The sequence below is a fragment of the Anastrepha ludens genome, chromosome 2, assembly GCF_028408465.1.
Source record: "Anastrepha ludens isolate Willacy chromosome 2, idAnaLude1.1, whole genome shotgun sequence".
Classification (NCBI taxonomy): domain Eukaryota; kingdom Metazoa; phylum Arthropoda; class Insecta; order Diptera; family Tephritidae; genus Anastrepha; species Anastrepha ludens.
In genome coordinates, this window is record NC_071498.1 from 183,087,847 (window position 1) to 183,111,515 (window position 23,669).

General features: G+C 37.3%; 2 protein-coding genes across 2 annotated transcripts in view; one reads left to right on the forward strand and one right to left on the reverse strand.

The window, feature by feature from the left end:
• Positions 1-13,038, forward strand: part of LOC128856063 (corticotropin-releasing factor-binding protein) — a 54,384-nt gene extending 41,346 nt beyond the window's left edge. Inside the window, exons 5-10 of the mRNA XM_054091436.1 lie at positions 11,202-11,416; positions 11,577-11,683; positions 11,770-11,888; positions 11,985-12,145; positions 12,207-12,309; positions 12,374-13,038. Coding sequence (XP_053947411.1) covers positions 11,202-11,416; positions 11,577-11,683; positions 11,770-11,888; positions 11,985-12,145; positions 12,207-12,309; positions 12,374-12,513 — 845 coding nt within the window. The 3' untranslated portion in view covers positions 12,514-13,038. The remainder of the gene's footprint in view (positions 1-11,201; positions 11,417-11,576; positions 11,684-11,769; positions 11,889-11,984; positions 12,146-12,206; positions 12,310-12,373) is intronic.
• A 3,427-nt stretch (positions 13,039-16,465) lies between these two features.
• On the reverse strand, positions 16,466-23,197 carry LOC128860849 (sphingomyelin phosphodiesterase 1). Its single transcript, XM_054098617.1, has 6 exons — positions 23,055-23,197; positions 20,048-20,957; positions 19,452-19,989; positions 17,761-17,940; positions 17,553-17,702; positions 16,466-16,829 (listed from the first exon to the last, which is right to left on the reverse strand). Exons 1-6 carry the CDS (start codon positions 23,164-23,166, stop codon positions 16,656-16,658), a joined length of 2,064 nt encoding a protein of 687 aa, XP_053954592.1. The 5' UTR covers positions 23,167-23,197; the 3' UTR covers positions 16,466-16,655.
• Between the last annotated feature and the right edge of the window lie 472 nt (positions 23,198-23,669).

Sequence of the window (23,669 nt, forward strand, 5' to 3'; positions counted from 1 at the left end):
TGTATCAAACTCTATTCTGGCATTGTACATGAGCACGGATTTTACCACTAACTGGTGAATCATATTCTTGGACGCACTACTGGCATTTCTAACAAAGAAACAACAAATTGCTAACTCGTATAGTCAATTACGGTTTTCCGCATGAAGTATTTACAAATCATTATCGCTAAGGGAAACATAATAATTGAATCAGCATAGAGACAAACTAAATCCAAACAATTTGGTGAGCATACACTTTCACATATGTATGTATGTATAAATGCATATTTACGAGGAGTGGCAATTAGTTCCGGAAAGTTGTGAAAGCTGTTAAGCAAAAGCAAATTAAATAACGAGCGATTAAGTTTACTAGCGACCTACAGAATTGTCACCATCTAATACTGCACAATGACTCAAACTTAGCCCACTTTCACGATTGGAAGTAGACTTGGTACTCCTCAGAATTTAGCACGTTCAGCACCTCGATCACTGCTTCCTTGACCTTCTGAGTTTCCTTGAGGTGCGACTTTATCGTGGGAAATAAGAAAGAGGAGCAGGGCTCGGTGAGCGCGGGAACTAGGAATGTATTTTTTCGCCAAACGTTTTTCGCATAAAAGAGATCCTGTTACCTGTACTTTTTCTATCCACTTCTGACTTTGTTTACTGGTCTCAAATATCCAGGTCTCACCCCCAGTCACTATCCTATGCATGCAATATCCACCGACGTTCAGAATGCACAACAATAAATCCTCGCAGAAAAAATTTCGATCATTTTCACGTCGTCCCTAAAAAGTAAAATAAAAATCAAAAACTCAAACTTCAATTCGAACCAAAATAAGGTTCCTTTTTTCTACATATACATGTGCAAACAAATGCCGGGGTGTGTCAGTTCCCAAAATACAACTAAGTTCCCGGTTCTTATTATTCACCCTTGTATATTTGTAGGTATGTATGTATGTATGTGCGATCAAACATTCCATAAGTTCGCAATACTTATAAAAAAGTGATTTTCCCGTGTTCATTTTATTCTTCAGCACCTCATCTAACCACTTTGTAGTGGCTCATTGAGACCATTTGAGCTTCGGACCCAACTTATTAGGGAAGGTCAACAAACAATACACCAAACAGCACGTGCAACCTGCGTGCGGTCATGCTCGTAAAATCTGATGGAACGCTGTTTCTAGCCAAATAACACACGAATATTATTCGATAAGAAGAATGTGAATGGGTGGGAGACATGATGTGATGTGCCACAATGAACAGCTGTTGACAAGCAGGGCACTTACTATTGACTATTATTATGACGTCACAATATGTGATACGCATAAAGTTGTTATATTAATGGTAATTGCACATAAACTAATAAAGCTCCCATGCGTGTATTACAATGTCCACACATACGTGCAAGTAAATTCGCAGCAAAGGTATTTTAACTCCAACCTCTTACAAAATTTGCTTTTTGTAGGTGAGTGTGGAATTCTTGATAAGAGGCTAAAGATTTGTCGCGAAAAAAGCAATAATATTAGTAGCAATAAATCAGTATTAAAATGGAACTTCAAATATGCTATCAACACAGTATGCCCAGCTGCAAGATTAGCTGAATTATATTGCAGTATATACAGTCTGCCTAATAGAAACGTGACCGTCATAACTTGGAAACTATTTAACCAATTCGATTCAAACAAACTACATTGTATAATAATATAATATAATAAATAATATTTATTATACGCAACATTTTGAATAAAATGTATAGTCACCGCCATTAGCTGTAATGGCTTCACATATTTGAGCCATACTTTGTGTTAATTTCTGCGAAAGTTGTGGAAGTTATCGGCTCCAAATCAGCCGAATGCGCCTTGATAACTGTTTGAGCATCTACATTTGTTTTCCTTTGAGTTTTTGCTTAATTATTGGCCAAACAGTTTCAACAGGGTTGCCATTAGGCGACTGCGAAAGCCTATCCAACATTTCAATCCAATTTTGATGTTTCCACTCTACACATCGTCGGCTTCGATGGTTGGGATCGTTGTCTTCTTGTAAAATCCAACGGTGGCTAGTTCTTCCAAACATCTTCGCAGCTGACGGTAATAATGCTTTATGGTGCATTTACTATATCAAAACATTTCAAATTGTCGGTAAACTAAAATAAACGGCCAAAACCTTTATCGCAGAAGCAGTCCCAAGCATGTACCTTAAATGGATGCTTAACAGTTTGTTGAAATTGCCAATTGCCAACAATACAGCAGAAATAGCCTATGCAACTAATCGCCCAAAATGAAGATCTATGCGTGAATATTACGTTTGCCCAATTCCGATCTGAATTTGCCTTAGCCCATGCAAGGCTGTTTTCAATGTCTGATAATGAAAGGTACGGTTTTTTCAATGTGCTCCGGAATTTGAGGTCTTCTGCACGTGAACATCTTCGAATCGTGTCTTTGGATACATTAACACCACTGCTTCAGCTACACCCAACGATTTAACACTCACAAATCAATGATCTTCGGATTTTGCTTTGGAGAGGCAACTATATTTTTTGGACCTCCTCCGACGAAGCCGACAACGTTTGTAACTTTGATATACCGTTGCACCCATTCGCTTATGAACGTCTTTGACTTCTTCAAATATTTTGCTGTAGATACACGTTGCATTTTTGGACCTATAGTGTGTGTACATAGGAACTCTGCTTCAAGTCGATTTTCATACGCAGAACTCATTTTGTAAAATCAACGTACGCTTTCTAAATTTCCCACAAAACTAACAAATTGCACAACGCGTATTGCGAAAATGATACGCCAATTTATCAGCATTTACATTTTTTTTAACAGAGCTCTAAGTTTGAATTTTGCCGGCCACGCTTCAGTTAGACAGACTGTATTAGTTCTTGTTTATGTGAACGGGAAAAAAGCAGGAGTTGCTACTTGTGAAGCTCAAAAAATTAATAACACATCTGTTTTGCTAGACACAAACATACATACAGGCACGCTACCAGAATTTATTTTCAGGGGGGCCTGTATAAAATTCAACCAATGCTTCGAAAAAATTAATATTATAATAAGATTAAAAAAAAGTTATATTATGTTCCATAGAAAGTGTTTGCTAAAAAAATTGTCTTCTCCCAATGCTACATAGTTGTGAATTAAAACCAACATTGCCTCGAAGATATTAAGATAAAAAGTTCTTTTGGTTGTAAGTTGTTATTTGCTTTATTTAATATGATCCATTCTTCACAATTACTATAAAAACTCGATTTGGAGTAGTCATAAAGTGATTCAAGGTAGTTTAATGAAATCGTGAACGAACTAATAAATTTAATAATTGTTAATATTTGGCAGTGCACCATTGACCCAATTTAATGACTTTAAAAACTGGTTTTTCGTTCTTTCTGGGCGTCTGTATCCATTCGATTAAAATGAAACAGCCAACGAAGCCGCTGGATCTTTATTCGCCGCGCTATGTCTATGTCGCCGTAAAGCACATAAAGCTCATTGTTCTATCGTCCGCGCTATTTGTTGCCACCAACGCACAGTGCGGCCGATTCCCAAAAAACTGGCCAAAAGTCGAAAAAAAAAGTTTCTAGATAGAGTTTTTTTGTCTTTGGGTTGGCTACAGTAATGCCTTCAGTAGTGAAAACCGTTCATAGCAACGTCCTGTACCCTAAGTATCCTCTGTATTTTCAGTCGCAACGTGGCCTTCGTTTGAGCATCGTATTACTGTCGATGAATAGTGAAAGATTTTGTAATGGAGTAAATTGAACAAAACCAAATGGAATCATCTTCGGAAGGTTAGTAAGATACGATAAATCTTTAGTACATATCAATACCTCGACACAAAATTTTTAGCTGCATCAATACGTAGATACATTTTTTGCAATTTTTTTTATAAAATTTGAGTTTTCAAACTGTATAGTAATACAACGCCGTCATATGCTGCTTTGAAACCTATTAAAGGTTACTCAAAAAAGTAATGGTTACTGAATAAAATAAGATTCAGCTGCTACCACTTGCTACCTTGCGACCCCGAAAACATATAAATTTACATGCATCTTGATTATGTTCTTGAATATACGCTATTTCACGTGAGGGGGTGGCCAATAGGGGTGGAAGGGGGTGGATTTTCAAAATTTTAAGATCAAATTCGAGTAAGAAATTTTTAATCAATTACTTAATTTTTTGAGTTTTGGCCAGCTTTTCGGGAATCGGCCGCACTGTGCAACGAGCAAAGGCCCAAAAATTTTCCGCAGAACCTTTCTCTCTCCAAAAGCCGCCGCACTAAGTCTTAGGTCCCGTCCTGTATACTATATTTACAGCTGATATGCCCAATTCAGAAGAAGTAGAAGTAGCAACTTTTTCTGATGATACAGCATTCATCGCTTATAGTGAGTGCCCGGTAGAAGCTTCATATCTTTTGCAAAATCAACTCCAAATTTTGGGGTCTTGGCTTAGCAAATGGAAAATAAAAGTTAATTCAGAAAAGTCTACACATGTCACTTTTACATTAAGAAGGGAGCAATATCCTGCTGTATTTTTAAATAATAAACAAATTTCCGTTATTGACAGAGTCAAATATTTAGGGATGCATCTTGATCGACGTCTCACGTGGAAAAGTCACATTCAGGCTAAGCAAGAACAACTAAAAATTAAAACAACACGTATGTACTGGCTGCTTGGCCGTAACTCTCGACTTAGTCTAGCAAACACAATACGGCTCTACAAAACTATTCTGAAGCCCATTTGGCCTTACGGACTTTGGACTTTGGGGAACTGCTAGCAACTCCAATGTGGAGATCTTGCAGCGTTATCAATCAAAAACATTACGAAATCTTGTTGATGCCGCTTGGTTTATTACCAATGAAGCTATTCATAATGACTTAGGTATTTCTTTTATAAAGAATGAAATTCCAAAATATAGATCGACTATCTAATCACATAAATCCAGCTGCTATTTGTTTATTAGACACAACCAATGAAACTATACGGTTAAAACGCAACCATATCTTAGGCTTGCCATTCCTCTAGTATGAAACTACTCAACCTATAAACCTTGAGGTAAAATTAAGTAAGTTAATCTTAAGTGAAAATATACAATAATATTAAAATATATAAGTTCCACAACGAATTTAAGGAATCTTGAAGTACTAATGAATTTTAATAATTTAAGAACGAACTGTACAAGTTAACAAACTGTTGTAATTTCTATGTAGATTTGCATAAAAACAAAACTACCGCTGCCATTATCTTATAAGATCTAATTTGCGGAATGTCTTATAGTAGATAGATTGCAAATAAAATAAGTTATAAAAAAAAAAATTAAGTGTTGTTATTGACCCAGCTGCTGTGTCATACGACGGGAATGATGAGAGACTTATTATGCACTTATATTTTATATAGTGTGATTTTTCTTCAGCGAGAGAGGTATTTACTACTCAACCGCATACTTAGTCAAAAGTAAGATTGTTGGCAAATGAGATTATCCGTTGGATTTAGTATTGCAATATCGTGAAGGCTCGAGCTATTATCGGGGAAAAGAGTTTGAAAGCCAAGAAGTATATACAGTATAGAAAACACAGTGATATATGTACGATAATAAACTGCAATGATAAGGATTTCAGAAATCGTTACCCCTTCTTTTCAGCATTGTTGAATAATTTTTTAAAATTCAACTTCGGCATTGAGCCCCAAAACCTCCCCCTTGGCTGTGCGCCTGCATACATGCATAGCAAATATAACGGAAACAATAACTAAATCTATCGAAAGGTTTCTAGGCATAGAAAATATCATAGTTTCTGGCAATACGAGTTAAACAAGGGTGAGCGCGGCGGTTGCCACGTGCTAAAGCGTTTCATGACGTGCTAGAAGCGAACAGCTCACTTAGGATATCCTTTGAACTTGTGCAAACGTGCACTTATGATAAGTAAATATGTCCTGATTTGTAAATACTACTAAAGAATTGTTATTCCACTCTAATTTCCTTGTGCTTTTAACGTAAATTTGTTGGCAAAACTGTTATTTATAACAGCATGGAATCGCACTAGCATCGAAATTAATGTGAATAAGTTTACTAAAGTAATAATGGCGAGAAGAATCTATTTAGTGTTGATGGTTTAAAGGAACTGGCACACATGCTGCCAGTTTATCCAATTCGCTTTCTCTATCAGCGATTACGCATTTGCTGCGATACATTTCCAGCGAGAGATCTCTAGCGGAGACGGTTCATCGCTGAGGATAGGCGTGTAACAGGAGGTATGGCTTGCGAAATATCGTATTTCCACTAGCTGTCATTTTGAAAATTTGACAACTACTTCCTTGACGCCATGTAAATTACTTCATAGAGAAAACTAAATTTCATTATTAATATATTTATTTATTTATTTATCTGTTGGTAAGGCACGAGAGCGTAGAAATGCTTTACTCGATAACCTTTCTTTGACTGAAATCGTTTGCGACATGCGTATGAGGTCCACGTGAAAAATATCTCTGCGATAAGTGTCCAGCTTGCGATGACTCGATTTTTAACTTGGTCTGATAATCTTTTAATAATCACAAATCGGTAATACTCTGCACAGTGATCAGGTACTTTTATAGAGATCTAGCTCAATTTGTAGTTATAGTATTGGGTATGGGAATAAGTTTCCGTCCTTTCTTAGCCAAAGTTACGAATTAGTTAAACAATAAAAAAAAACATGGTATTATGTGAAGTATGTGCCAATGGAAGCTACAACTTTTTTTCATCTTTCCTGCAGCATACGAATTCCTCTGACGAAAAATTCGAGTTCTTTTGTCTTGCTCCATTCATTGAGCTAGTTTACGATGCTCTCGTAAGAGGTGAACCGCTCTTCAATAAGGGGTGACTGCATTAATCAGAGCAGATGGCAATCCGAAGCTGCAAAGTCTGGGGAATACGGCGGGTGACCGATTTGGACCGATTTAGAAGCGTGTGATCTGGCGTTGTCATGCTGTCTACCGTCCCATTCCGGCCGCTTTTCTTTGAGTGCTTGGTTCAATCGCATTAGCTGCAGTCGGTATCGGTCGCCAGTGATGGTTTCAGATGGTTTAAGGAGTTCATAATAGATGACACCCTTCTGACCCCACCAGATGCACAACATAACCTTTGAAGCATGGATATTTTCTTTCACTGTCGATGGACCTGGTTTACCTGGCAGGCTCCAACGACGCTTTGGGTTATCATAATAGAACAATTTTTCATCGCCAGTGATGCGATACAGAAAATCTTTTCTGCCGTTCTAGAAGCATCGCACACGCCACCAAACGTCTCTCGATATTCCTCTCCTTCAATTGATGTGGCACCCAGTTACCTGCTTTCTGGGCCGGGAATGGTGCGTGCAAACGTTTACAGACGGTTGATCTGTCAACATCCAACTCTTTAGACATATCATTCAATAATTGTTGTAGTTGACTACCTACGAATTTGTTCGGTGCCCCTTCGCGATCTTTATCACTCACGTCGAAATTGCCACTTTGGAAGCGTCGAAACAATCCTTTACAAGTTGTATTTGATGGAGCATGATTACCGTAAATATTGATCAATATACGACACGTTTCAGCTGCACTTTTCTTTAAAAGGTAATAATGAAGCATGACTTCCCGCAAAAGCTGTTTTTTCGTGATGAACTTAGATATTTTTGGCATCAGATAAAAAAGGATCTTTACGCTTGAAACGAATGTCAGCTACTGCGATCGAGATCTCACATATACACCTTCAAATCACCAGTATATTCCTAGAGCGAACACATAGTTTGAGCTGCGACACCTCTTTTACAAGGGCTCTAACCTCGAGGGCGGAAACTTATTCCCAAACCCAATAAAATAAAAATAAAATGTATGTGGGAGATTTTACATATAACCCAATATCTCACGTTACTCTCACTCACTACATTTTGGTTAGGCTAATGCAATAAACACTCATAATTTAGCAAATTTTTATTCAATTTTTGTTTTTTGCTCCTATAGATTTTATGAAATGAGAACAGACGAAACTACATTTAAAAAGCGGATACAATAAGGAAGGTAGTTTCAATTGAATCGTGGAAACAAGTATTCAAAGGAGAAAGAAAAGTGTAAATTTACGGTTGCATTGTGACTTTTCGGTGATCTGTATAAACCAACATTCTACACTTTTCAAGCTTTGTCAAACTTAATGGAGATTCGCCAGCAAAAATTTGCTACTTAGCATACAAGTTAATTTGGAACAATTAGGCCCTTCATGTCATAAGTTATTCTTTCAATTCCATCCAAAACAGCTTACAAAGAAAGGAAACTTTGTGTTTTGTATATCCATCCATCTGATTATGCAACGAATAACTTGACCAAAAAATTATTACACGGCCAACAAAAAGTATGTTGTTAGATAAAATATTGTAGATGAGCAGTAAGTTTAAAAAAAACTTGGCGTAGGAGCTGATTTTAAAGAATGTAATGCGATTTCCTAAAAACTTCTTGTAATGAACGCACTACCAACCACTTTTAAAAACTGTAAGTTTCTCGAAACCACCTTATCAAATTATTCGAGGCTGTCACTCATATGATATTTGTTTTTACTTGATCACATCCACGATCAGCTTTCATATAACAGACATTTAAAACTGTCAAAAATACTGGGACGGGTTGTATTACACATACACACGTTCGTATACTAGAGGTTGATAGATTACCAGGTTTGGCCTTTGGCTGTGCCGGAAATTAAGCAAGAAAACTCCGGCTGCCGCGCCACTGGGCACTCGATGACTCATTTCACACATATTCACGCATGTGGGTATGCCGCGTTGACTTTTTTTTTATATTACCAATCAGCCGATTCTTACAAATTCGCTGAGAGCCGGTTAACGGCCTGATATTGGCAACACCTTCAGGTACACCCCTATCCCAAAACACAAAACTTTTTATAAGGAAAAAGAAAATTTTGTGCATGCGGAATTACTAGTACAGCACCACCATAACGCAAAACATACATATGTAAGTAAATATGACGTTTAAGTAATTTTTGTTGCTGGGTCACCTACGTTACTTATATTATGTTTTGTTCTACAAAGCAAAAGGCTGCGACTGACTATTGCATTAAATTTAAAAAATATTTTACCGAAACGCACCAATAGCTTCAAAAACATATGGTGATGATTAATTATCTTGGGCGCAAATTTTCGAATAGCACACGCGTTTTTGATGTGATAGAGAAGCCCTTAGGGACGATGACAGAGCTGGTCGTCAACTGAATGGATTATACCTAGCAAATATCGACTAAATACGATTATCTTCCACATAACGGACATTCAATATTATATTTTAACAGTAAATGAAAAATGGAATAGGTTGCTAAAGCAAAAATGCATACATACAAAAAACCCGTTAAGCATTAACCAATATTTGTATCGGGTGTTTTTTAGCTGCATAAGATAACTATGGGTTCCACTGGTGAGAATGGCAAGTTATCATAAATCGTCTAACGCCAGAACAACACTTCCAAATTGTGGAAATTTACTGCGAAATAAACAATGCATCTGTTAAAGGAGTTCTTAGAGCGATGTGTTGGAAAAGATACCGAAATCTCAACTTATTGGCCTTTGTCCTTCGATTACGTGGGAAATTTTATGTAGGGGCCTTGGTTTACGTGCCTATAAAATACAGCTCGTGCAAGATTTGACGCCAAATTATTATATTCTGAATGATAGAATTATGGGAAAAAGAAGTCAAAAATTGGACTTATCGAATGGACCAGGTAACTCGTAGCCACGGCGGACATATGCCAGATGAATACCCAAAAAATAAATGCCATGAAATTTGTAATGGTAATGGTTGTACGGGTTAGGCTAAGGCCTTTATGCACTACGACCAGATTGATCTATTGTGCGCCCCTAATTACTTAATTATAATTATTTATATTATACCGAATGGGTTGGTGCGTGACTACCATTCGGAATTCACAGAGAGAACGAAGGTTCGAATCTCGGTGAAACACCAAAATTAAGAAAAACATTTTTCTAATAGCGGTCGCCCTCATAAAAATATCTGCCGTTCGGAGTCGGCTTGAAACTGTAGGTCCCCCCATTTGTTGAACAACATCAATACGCGTACCACAAATAGGAGGAGGAGCTCGGCCAAACACCCAAAAAGAGTGTAGGCGCCAATTATATACATATGCCGAAGAATCGAACCAGCTCCATAGGAGGGAGGTCTTCCTCCTCTACTAGGTACGAGCCCAGAATTTTGTGTTTCCTGTGGCCTAATGCCTCACAGTTGCTGATTAAGTGTTCCATAGACTCCTCTTCATCACAGCAGAACCTGCATGATCTTTTACTAGATAACCTTATTGAGTTAAAGTGTTTATTTCAGGTAAAGTGACCTGTAAGTCCTCCACAGAGTAATCTGAGGTCCTTTTTATCTAGGGTTAGAGCAGATTTTGCTGTGTTGGCATTGAAGTTCAAAAACTTTTTGGAGTGATTAAGGCCGCTTGTGCCGTTCCAGTGTTCACTGATTTTAGTTTGGATCCCTTTTTTGGTTTCGTGTTTATAATTTTTGTTAAGGCCGAAAAATGAGGTTGGTCCAATAAATAGCCTTTCTGCCCTTTTTTGGCATAAAAGTCTGCCTTCTCGTTTCCTTCGTGTCCCTCATGTACTAGTACCCGAATCAGTGAGACCTGATTATGAGTGGCCAGTTTGTTCAGTGCATTGCTACACTCTATTAGGACTTTTAACGTGAATGTGAAGCTACTCAAGGCTTTGAGAACCGATTGGCTGTCCGAAAGTAATTTAGTTTTTACTTTATCGAACCCTCTCTTGGATATGATTTCCACTGTTTCCATTATGGCGAAGAGCTCCGCATATGCCATGAAATTATTTACCAGTTTATAATAAGAGATATAAAAAATTCATTCCAACAAAATTTCTGATTTGTCTATTTCTTATTTTAAATTATCTAGCTCTTAAAAACACACCCTATATAACGATTGGTTTCACTCGAACCTGGACTATTTTAGTTAGTTCTATTTTCTGTTTGCTTCATTGTTTTTGAGCAGAAAATTCCTTAAACATTTGCAAGCTGTTTGAAATTCAATAAAAGTGTCGAAAGTTTATAGCCAAGTGAAATAGAAAAGAAAATATCTTTCGTTTAAGTTACATACATACGTACATACCTAAGAGTGTCTATAATTATATTCTGAACTGTTTGCACAATTTTTCAAACTCCTTCATCTTTCCCTTTGTTATGCAGATTGTATGCATGTTTCGTCCGAACCCGGCGACTACGTATTCAAAAAAGTACCGCATTTGCTTGCCAACAGGATGGAGTTGCCACTCGTGGAAGCCGCCGTGGAAGAGTCGTCATCAGAAGTGTGCGGCCTCTACGTGATTGGTGAGCCTGACACTATCATCGAAATAACAATGAAACAGTACGACGTTAATTGTGCGAACGGCGGTCTAATGGCTGTAAGTGAAGGGCAGAGCCTCAAGAAATTCAAATGAAGCAAATAATGCCAAAATATCAAAACAATGGCAACAAAGTTGCATAAATGAAGGAAATTGAATATTCACCAACACTTAATACAATTCGCATACAATCATGTTTTTTTTCTCACTGCTTTTGTAGTTCGTGGATGGCTGGGAGTTGAATGGCGAATATTTTCCAGGCATTAAGGACCATCATCGTGAGTTGGAAGAGCGTGTGGTAGAGTTTTGCAACAATTATAAGCAATTGTAAGTGAAGTACTATTAATTCATAGTTAGACTTGCAACAAGAGTACTCGGTTGCATCTCATAAATCGTATTTTATTTACTTACAGGCCACGTGTCGCGAATAAGAAATTCTTCCGTTCAAGTCAAAATGCGGCGTTGCTGCAGTATCGCATTCCGTTCCGTGGCTCCTTCATCGCCCACGTGCGTTTTCACAAAATTACGCAACGTAAGTGTCTGGTGCTTGCAACAAGCAATTGAAGCATTGTTTTATTACAAGGAAAACTAATTATTACTTCTCCTGATTTTCTTTTGCCGGGAGCAGCTTGCAACGTGCTGGTACAGGACACAAACGCTGTATTCAATATGGCTAATTTCGGTTATCGGCGCAATTGCACGATCTCCGCACTCTTTCCAGCCACGGTGGCAGTGGCCAATCTAAAAATAGGCGGCAAGAACGTGCGTGGCGAAAAGGTTAATTATGACGTAAGCCAATAAAGAAGGAATGCGTTTGGAAAAATTCACTCAATGACATTTATTATTATAGTGCGGCATGCAAGAGGATCGATTGGAGGTCGGCGGCTCGTCTGGACTGGACTCGTTCGCAATGGAGAAGGCATCTGATGTTTGCGGCTATGCTGATCAGCAGGGTAATTTCATCAAATATATAGTAAGAAATACTGATTTTATATATTTAAATCGTTTTTAATTCAGGACCCGAACAGGCCATCTTCTGTGAAGTGACAACGGTGCGTTTGATCTCTACCGGACGATATCAAAATTACGCAGCTGTAATGATACGGAAAGCCGATGAAAATGATCTTAATATTGCCACACTTGTATGTGCGCTATAAATTTAACAAAATAAACTTTACTGAAAGCAACACCGAAAATATTAATAACCAGCCTCATCAGAAATAGATTTCATAGAAGTATAACCAAAAAACATACATGTGAATGTACATATATGAGTGAAAATTATGTTTCTTTGTTTCAATTTACATTTGTGATAACCAAGAGATACTCCAGAATATTCGCTTAGATGAAAATTCTCGCTCCTCATTAAACGCTTCCAGCTAAATAACAAACTGAGCTGCACACCAAACTCAGCAACAACAGAAAAGAAAATATCTATGAAATTAGTTTTTAATGCTTCTTTGAATTCTAATTGTTTGTAAAGCTCGGTAACCAGTATTGTATATATAAGTATTCGAAGCCCCGATCTCTGTATGCATTCAAACGCAATATGTTTAGACATCATCCATTATTAGGTCCCCAAATAGCATTCAAATGTTAAAAATATGTATGTATACGCACATGTATAATAAATACGTGCTTAAATGTAATTGTGGTGAAAATTATTCATAATAAATCTGAAAGAAAAAATATCAACTAAATATAAATTATATAACACAGCTTCGGATTTATTTATGGATGGTAATGGCTTAAGAGTACAGCATAAGTGAAACTTTATTTCTATTTTTTCTTTTGGCAATGTATCCCTAACAGGCAAAAAAAGTTCGGCGTAAACCTTCGAATCCAAGGTATTTTTGCAAGCACTTTCGAAAAAAAAAATATTTTTTGACCTAACATAGGAGATGTTACATTTCTCGTCATATCTCTGGCATTTTCAGTCCGATCTTAAAGTTTGGTTTGAGCCGTTTTGTTTTCGTAGTTAATGAAGTTTCAAATATAGTCCACTTTCCTCAAAGGCATTCTACTATTTAGTTAGAAATTGTACTACGTAATTTCTTTGGTGCATTTTTATGTGTGTGGCAACATTGCAATTGGCATATGCCTACATTTTTATACTTTCCCGGAATTTCGGTTTTTCCCCGTTTATTATAGACTATAAAATTGCTTCTTGTTGCTTGAAGCATTTAGAAAATGTAACCTCGCAGCAACATGTAATAGCCTACAGCGATATGTGCACTGGACTAAATACAAATTTGATATTGGCTTTAATGTTGTTCAGTTCTCCGAGAACGGCGTAGAGATTATCGACCACAAATTTGTATATTCTGATACCGATTTTGGAAATATCGAGAGCACTATAAGACGGAGCAGATTTCTCTTTAAAGGGCAATATTGCTGTTCTTTCGGATAGCCAAGCTGCAATTCAATCACTTTATTCGGATAGAATAACCTCTAAACTGGTGGAACCAAATAGGAATACCTCCGACTCACGGATAGACGAAATACGGAAAAACCAAAAGACATGCAAATTGGCAGAACGTTATGGGCCACCTATAACCTCAAACAAACGTCAACATGGATAAACATGAAGTGACGGGTCGCACGGAGACACACGCCAGTCATAACTGGTTTTTGGTCTGTCGGAGACCAAGCAGCCAAAATGGGCATCCCTCACAACCGACACTGTCACTGTTGTAAACAACCGGAAGAAGAGAAAAACTACCTGGCCCAGATGGCAACAACATACCAAGGTTCTTGAACCGCACAGACTGGATATAGTCACGCGAGAATGTGGCAACAAAATGGTGAAGAAGCGCTTTCTGGATGAATCACCACTTTGTCCAACCAACCAACTATAAGTAAAAAGATATACTGTATGTCCTTAAATACTATATTAACATAAAATAATGCCGAAAGAATAAAACAATTTTTTTCCCATGAAATGGAACAAACTGATTTTGCTTCTACAAGACCCTTACAAGGTGCATTTCTAAGAAGACGAAAAAATATCAGTGGTGAAAAAGTAAATTGGTTGAAGATATGTTGGATAAAGATTTTAAATCCCAAACCATTTGCAATGTTCTATAAAACTTCATTTAGTGAGAAAGAGTAGTTTAAATCACTAGGTTTATTGCACTGACGGGAAAGACCACAGAACTTTAGAAAGTACTATCACGTTTATACAATATCAATATCATCTTTTCAGACTTATCACATTCCAAAAATACGATTAATTTATATATGTGTTATCCCTCCTGATTACTATATGTCCCTCCAATACACCACGACTATATTCGAAAACTTGATCCTTGATCATAATGAAAAAAGAGGTTGTCTGTAAAGTCGGTTTACTGACGATAGTTTAACATGATAACGTCATAAGAAAATACTGATTGAATAGTTGCATTTTTCAAAAGAAAATTTTAATTTTATTTGTTTGATAGATATTTTGTATGGATATAGAGAATGAGTTAACATTAACATAACATAATATAACATAACATAACATAACATAACATAACATAACATAACATAACATAACATAACATAACATAACATAACATAACATAACATAACATAACATAACATAACATAACATAACATAACATAACATAACATAACATAACATAACATAACATAACATAACATAACATAACATATCATAAAGCATTCACCAACAGCTTTCATTTGATACCCATATTGTACATACACGTCCGAAGGTTACCCGGGTCCACGTTTTGACCTATATCTCGAGACCCTATCTACCAATAGGTATTCAAACTATACGGAAATCATCTTCAATACCTACTTAACAATGTGTGTAAGTTTGGTTTAATTCGGTTCAAAGAAACGGCGGGTCCACGTTTTGGCATATATTTCGAGACCCTAGTCATCAATAGGTATGAAAATTACCCCGTATTAAAGCACTTATCAACAGCTTTCATTTGATATCCATATTGTACAAACACATTCTAGGGTCCACGTTTTGGTCTCTATCTCGAGACCCTAGTCACGGAGCGGATGGAAATACTCTGGACTAAAGCATTCACCAACAGATTCCATTTGATACCCATATTGTACATACACATCCGAAGGTTACCCGGGTCCACGTTTTGACCTATATCTCGAGCCCTATTTCCAAAATAAAATATAATCCATGTTACTCGTGGATGATGTAGCTTTCGAATGGTGAAAGAATTTTTAAAATCGGTCCAGTAGTTTTTGAGCCTCTTCATTACAAACAAACAAAGTTTTCCTCTTTATAATATTAGTATAGACAACATATCTTATAAGGTATATGGTAAATATTAAAATACATTTTTTCCTTCATATATAATAAAAAAATTAATAATACAATAATAACATTAAAACAACAGGTATTATTAACAAACTTGGTTTTATTTTAAATTCTTCAAGTGAATCAAATTAATAATAATCAATAAGAAGGCATATGCAAATACAAATACGTGAATTTATATATGTACATATGCGCTTTCGCTTGCAGTTCATGCAATGCAATGAGCAAGGTAACGACAAATGAGCAAGGTAACACTAATGAGCAAGGTAACACTAATGAGCAAGGTAACACTAAAGAGCAAGGCAACACTAATGAGCAAGGTAACACTAAAGAGCAAGGCAACACTAATGAGCAAGGTAACACTAAAGAGCAAGGTAACACTAATGAGCAAGGTAACACTAATGAGCAAGGTAACGACACATTTTTTCGTGCGTGCAGCCTGTTAAATCGAATTATAAGACGTTATCACGTCAAAAAGTTCAAATATATTAATAGTAAAATTGTGGTTGAATAGTAAATGTTGTTTATTGTTGAAATGTTAAAAAAAATTAGTTAAAAAATTGGTTTCTTTCAATTGAAATCTCTTAGTAAATATTTTGTAAATGTAAGATTTTTACTTTTCGCTGACTTTGAAAATTGTGTAAGTCCTTTTGAAGTGATTAAAACTATACACTTTTTTAATCACATTAAAAAAATTGTTACATTATAAATATAAATCAATTTATTGTAGAGAAAACACAAAACCAATGTAATAACATACTTTTCATATTTTTCAAATTATTCAAATGCAAAACCTACCTAAATATCTCCATGTAAATTAAAATAAAGGAAAACGGCTCATATATTAACATTTCGGTTTCGTGGCGATATTTTTTCTTGTCCCAACGTTCACTGGCCTCAAGTACCCCACGTTTTGATTCTAATAATTAACTCTGTTGCAGCGTTAATTAGTTGTACAGTTTATTAAAGTAAATCTTAGAATTGACTTATTTATAAAATAGGTTAGAATATCAACCTTGCAACAACAAAGAAACTTGCCATTGTTGTTAGTTGTATAGCGGAAATCACAACAGCTGAGTCGCCCGAGGGATCTTCTGTGGTAGATGGTCCTTCAGTGGTCAGAATTTCAGTGGTCGATGTTTCAGTGGTCGATGATTCCGTGGTTTCAGTCGACAGCTATTCCAAAAGAAAAGCGTAATAGAAAATACATTTTTTTAAGTCCATAAATATTCAAAAATAGGGTTAATTGCATAAAACTTGGCCAAACACCTAGCGAACGCAGAATGCGCCAATTAAAAATATATATATATATATATATATATATATATGTAAACACAACGTGAATGAATAATGTACTTATATGGGGTGTTCTTTTAGCTGCATAAGAACTTTCGATATTGATAACTATGCCAGAACAATCCTTCCAAATTGTGAAAATATACTTTGAAAAACTAAATCTGTTCGCGAAGTTCATACACACTTTGTCCATTTTACGTAAGGCTTACACACTGGCGGCATCATCGGCCCTTATTTCTTTCGAAATTAGGAAGAGGCTGGTGTTATCGGTTATCGGTATTTAGTTCCTTCTTAAATGAAGAAGTAGATGCCGGTTCGGTGATTCGCGAGCGGTATCGAGCCATGTTGTCTGAATTTTTTTTTCCAAAAATTAATCAGCTAAACTTCGAAGTTAAGCGCTTAACAATCGATTTATTGGACTGATCGAATGGGCTATGTAGCTCGTAGCCGTGACGGGCATATAATAAAATAATAATAATAATTATAATAAAAAACCATCGTTCCAACAATATTTCTGCTATTTCTTATCATTTGAAGTTCCCAAGCTCTTAAAAAACACCCTATATAACTAGAAATGCACTCATTCCAATGATCGGTACTCACATTTTCTTTCAATATTTCTTGTAATTCCTTACAGCGCGTTTTCTGATCATAAACGGTTACCGCCATGCGACAGATAGTTTTGGATAAGCAGTCATCATCACATCCAACATCCAGATGGGGTTTCGCTGATGTATACTTATACTGCCAGTACTTAAGAAGATTAAATATGAACATAAGAAATCATAAATGTATCGTTTAATGTTTTTACCTTTCGCAACAATTCTGGATTTCGAGCTAGCCGATCCAGTAGCCCGTCCAAACCATTTGGACTTAGATCTTCGGTGAATTCAGATAAACTATATTCTTTGAACCATTCGGGCTTCGCACTCTGGCCCATCTCATTTGCCTTCTCCAAATCGAAAATCCAGGTTTCATAGTCAACAACTTGCTGTTGAGAATTTTTGTGTAAAACTATGAAGACTGCGTCACACTATGCAACGATTTTGCGATAATAGCTTCAGCACATATAACCTTAAAAGTAAAACCCCTAGCGTGGGTTTACTTCACCGCGTCATAATTTCATTTAGAGGCTTTCGAACTAAACTTTGCGGAAAATCTGTTTGCCTTAAAAGCCTGCATGTAGAAAAATTTTACGGGGTACATTTTTATAGAACATTTTAAACCGTTCAAATCTGTTTTCTTTTTCGTAACTCTTTTGGAAATGCGTTTAACCCTAGAAAGATGACCTGTGTAGCAGAGGCGTTTGCAAACAAAGAAAATGTATGAACGAATGTTGAAAGTGTACAGTAGAAAAATGTGTTGCTAAATTTAAACGCGGTCCTACAAGCCTTGAAGACGATCCACGTCAAGGACGTCCTATACAAGGACGAAAAATACAGGATATCATATTGGAATATCATCGAGTGACTGAAAGAGATTTAGTAGAAGCCCTAGACCTTTCATTGGGCAGTGTAAGCCATATTTTAACTGAAGTATTGAATTTCAGAAAGTTGTATGCACAAGGGGTGTCACATTCGCTAACAATGGAACAAAAACACATTCGAATGCGACTTTCTCAGCAAAATTTATAGCGTTTTCGGAAGAATAAAGTGGATTTCGTGCACCGATTCGTCACTATGGATGAGACTTGGGCCAATCACCTTAATCGTAAATCAAAACAAGAGGCTAAAAAGTGTTCTTAACCTGGTTCTTCGGCCCCGAAACGAGTTCGTGTCCAGAAATCGGCGAGGAAGGTGTTAGTATTCGTTTTTGGGATCGGAAAGGAAATTTTATTGTGAATTATATGCAAACTGGTGAAACAGTAAATTCTGAATATTATTGTAACCTTTTAGACCAGCCAAAATAAAAAAAATATCGTGAACAAAGAGGCAAAAGTTTTTTCTAATAGCGGTCGCCCTTCGGCAGGCAATAGCAAACCCCCGACATTTTTTCTGCCATGAAAAAACTACTCATAAAAAAAACGTTTGCCGTTTTGAGTGGACTTAAAGTGTGGGTCCCTCCATTTGTGAAACAACATCAAGACTCACGCCACACTGTCACCCATATCACCCACCATATTCACCAGATTTGACTCCTAGCGACTTCCATCTGTTTCCAGACTTAAAAATGCATGCGTGCAGCTGTGGAAGCGTATTTTGCAGGCCTTCCAGATGCTCGCTTCAGGGATGGAATTCATAAATTGGAATCCCGTTAGAACAAGTGGGTACTAGTACAAACAGAACATAACGGGTACTAGTACAAATACTATTTGAATGGTTTTCGAAGTTTCTCACAGTGAGTACTTATTTAAAAAGTTCTATAAAAATAATATAAAGTTCCACATATTGAAATAAATCCTATTTGGATGTTGTACCTTTAAGGTCATATAATTTCGCTTAGGGTAGGGATGGCTTTGTATAGAAATTGTATTTTTCACAGTTTTCCGGCTATTATACCCACCAAGCTCTCAGGTTCGACCTCATATACGACATAGTTTGGATTTTTATTAGAATAAGTTGTCAAACTGCCTCCGTTCCAGGATACACCCACCGCATGGCCCTTCGACGTGTAATGTACATTCAACTCATCCACGTGTGTATGACCATTGAAGATGCCGCCAATGATGTGACTGAACCGCTCAATAACACGGTTGTACTCACGCGCCCATACAGTCCAACAGTCAGCATCACCAGATGGAATGTGCGCCAATATGTGGACATATTCACCAGCCTTCTCGGCTGCGAGCAGTGTGTCGTGTAGCCATTCCAATTGTTCGATGGCAATACTGCCGTTGTGATAGATCCACCAGTTATATAGATAACAATCGTTGTTGTTTAAAGAAATCACGCGGAAGCCTGACTTTGGCGAAACGGTGTAATAGCCGCCTTTGAGAACAGTGTTTTCGGCCTCAGCTGGCAGCCAAGTGGACCAAAGCGACCACAGATGCTCGTACAGCCACTTGACGTTGATTTCATCCGGTGTATCGATGGCACCAAAACTGGAAAAAGAACAAGAATATTTTATGAAATGGAAATTTTTTACACTCACTTTCTTACACATTTGACGGGTGTGATTCGTGGTTCCCTACATTCGGATACACGGGGATACCCGTGAATTTCTCCATAACTAATTGATTGATTTTCGTCAACATATCCATATTACCAGTTTGCGTTGTTGCCCAAGTGATATGTGGCACAACATCCCCGGTTTGATAAATATAATCGATATTCGAGTGGGTCTCCACAATATGGTCAAAGGCGTGCTCAACTACATGCAGCGGTGCGTCGCAATGGCGATAGTCACCCCAATATCCAGCTTGTTTACTTGACTCCACCACACCGGATAAGGTGCTTCGTTGGCAACACATCGGCTCTGGGCAATCTGCCAGTGCACCCGGCTCATATTCGGGATCGTAGTGTATATCAGTCAAATGTAATATTTTCAAGTCGTGACTGCTCTTAGCCGGTATGTCGCTTTTGGGGCCATCAATTACAGATCCACTAGCGTCAATGCTCAGTGTAAAATTATACTCTTCCTGCCTCACTTTACAAAAATTTATTGGCAATGTACCGCATAAGCTACGCGTATCAGCCACTGTGTTTTGAATGATATAATCCAGAACAGGCCAATTCAATTCGAACAATCCAGAACAAACTTCCTCAGTTTGCAGATTGAAGCGATCACAAATATCGAGCATCACCTTCTTTGTATTCTCTTTCGCCGATTCGCCATTCAATTCACCTTCAGGGTCACGAAACATGTCGCCCAACACACTCAAAGTGGCGCGACAAGTTGTGCATACGACAAATTGATCAACAGCGCGCAAGTCGCCGATATTCTTGGTGAAAATATCCTTCTGGGAGTGCGTGGATGCCATTTCATTAGAAATCTGACGCAACACAAGCGATTCGATGCCCGTCTTCAGATAAGCTGTGTACTCATTGGAAAATTTGCGAGCAACTTCATCTATGTATAATACATATGAATCAAGAACGAATCAAGAACGAAATTACAAATTTCAGATAAATACTAAACAATCAATATATAATATAATATTATTAACCTAGTACCATTTCAAAATTAAAAAAAAAACTATTTTTATTCTATTTTAAAAAAACAATTTTTATTTTGATTGCTCATCTTTTGGCTTTTATAATAGCGGCGCATCTTACAATTACATCCTTGGTGCGTAACTACCTTTCGAAAGTACGTTGGTTCGCTTCTCCATGTATGATAAGCCAAAAAATATCTGCCGTTCGGAATTGGCTTAAAACTGTAGGTCCCTCCATTTGTGAAACAAAATCAAGACGCACGCCACTAATAGGAAGCTCGACCAAGCACCCAAAAAAAACTGGTGTAAGCGCCAATTACATGCACAAAAACTGAGTATACGAGTTGCTCTCCATCGCATTTAGATTCAACATACATATGTACGTATTATTGAGATCGAATAAGAACCCACATTGCCAGTTAGTTTTTATTTTTTTAATTTTTTTTTATTCCAAAAATTCCTGTTCTAAGCCCCCTTACCCTTGAGAGAATCACACTGTCAATTGGGGAAGAGGTGAGCTACCTAGGACTAGTATTAGATAGGAAGCTCTCGTGGAAACAAATGATTAATGATAGAGTAAAATAAGCAGCTGGTGGCCAACACTTGAGAAAAGAACGACAGTAAAACGCCTAGAAAGTATTCCCTGCATAAGCGGAGCACTAACGACTACGCCCACGGCAGCGATGAATGTCATGCTGCACTTATTACCGATTGAGACCTACAACAAACAGCTGGCGGCGAAAGCGGCACTTAGGTTAAGAGAAGCTTCTAACTTAGCCATTAAAAGATGGTGTCACGCAAGAATACTAGACGAATACTCCTTCGTACATCAAACGATAGACTTTTGTAGCTCAGTAGAGTTGCATTTAAACACATCCTTTACCACAACTTTCCCAACGAGAGAAGATTGGGACAATGGGGTAATGGATAATAGAAGCGGAATCAGCATCTATACTGATGGTTCCAAGCTAAATGATCAAGTAGGCGGAGGCCTTCATTCTGAAGGAATGAATGCCAACATCTCATTCCGGTTACCGGATCATTACAGTGTATTTTGGCCAATCGGCCCTGAAAGCTTTAAAGTCGCCTAATATTAACTCGAAGACAGTAAAAGAATGTACCGACGTGCTGACTGAACTATCACAGTACTTTGTAATAAACCTGCTCAGGGTGCCGAGTCATAGAGACATAGAAGGTAACTGCAAAGCAGATGAACTAGCGAGATTAGGTACCACATTACCGATTCAACTAGACAAAGCAAACATACCTATACCTTTAGCAACTTGTAAGATGCTTATAGATAAATACACTATCAGTGCTGCCAACAGGCTATGGTCTCAGTCCCTGACCTGTGCAACTAGTAGAATGATGTGGCCGGAATGGAACATGGGCCCCACAAACCGACTGTTGAAACTAAACAGGAAAAATATGAGAAATCTTCTCGGGGTCCTAACAGGGCATTGTCTGATTGGCAGGTATGCCAGTAGACTGGGAGCGCCCTGTAACAGCTATTGCAGAAGCTGTAACGACATTGAGGAAAACGAGACTATAGAACACTTTCTATGCGGGTGCATGGCTCTGGATAGAAGAAGGTTCAATATTTTAGGAAAAAGTTCGCCGAATAACTTGGCAGATGTAGCCAATATAAAAATAACAAGTCTTGTTAGATATATTAAAGCCACAGTTTGGTTCAATGAGGACAATGTAGATTGAGGAGAGGGGACAGCCCTGGTGGTTTCACAATTGGCCTACAGCAGGCCTAGGTGTGTCAACCGACAACCACGATACCTACCTACCTACTTTTAATGTAGAATTCATGCACTTAAAGCCGATTTTAGACTTTCCTACGCGTTAATTAATAATAATAAATTCATTTATATCGTAAATCAGTATTTCAGCTTAAGAAAAGTGATGGATGACCTTACGATCATATGAATGAATAAAGAAATATATGTAGCTCAATAAGTTGTTTTCTCAAAATTTCATAGATACATATTTTTAATCTCACTTACCCGACATCGCAGACAGCATTCCATTATCCTCAGTAAAATTCCACGGAGCACCGGACATTATTAAGGCACTACAAATCGCCAAGAGGCTAACACACAGTGAAACAAATAGCATTTTGAAGCTTTTCTCGAACGTTGTTCATGGACCCGAGTCAAAAATGGACTGACCCAATAATCCAAACATATTTGCTTAAGGTATACAGCAAAGTTCGCAAACTTTTATCAGTTAATAATTGCACAACCAAATCTATTGCAAAAAAAACCCCATTTTAATCCATTAACGCACTAAAACTCTTACCAATATGCCCAGTGGGAAAATCCACACAACTGAAGAAAGAAATTACCCCTGATAATTAATATAGAAATAAGTATTTTTTCCGGTTATAGTTAAAAACTTTATAGCAAACCTATATGGCTTAATATTTGTAATTCACTTGACTTTTGATTTGAATGCAGAATAGTCTTCTTTAAACATTTTTGTAGCTAAGGTAGCTGTAGGTTTTTTGGGACTGGAACCACTTGCGGCGATCATCCGGATCTAAAGCTCAAGTTAGACACTTGCAGCTTTCATACGGCGAGTCTTTGAAAATAGCCTTGAAATACTTTATGTAATGTATA

Coding starts and splice junctions, on each gene's coding strand:
- LOC128860849 (XM_054098617.1), bottom strand. CDS start 23,166: ATGCTATTTGTTTCACTGTGTGTTAGCCTCTTGGCGATTTGTAGTGCC. Junction 17,941..19,451: donor AGGTCGAACCTGAGAGCTTG/GTGGGTATAATA, acceptor AATTCTCAACAG/CAAGTTGTTGACTATGAAAC. Junction 17,703..17,760: donor ATCCAGAATTGTTGCGAAAG/GTAAAAACATTA, acceptor AATCTTCTTAAG/TACTGGCAGTATAAGTATAC.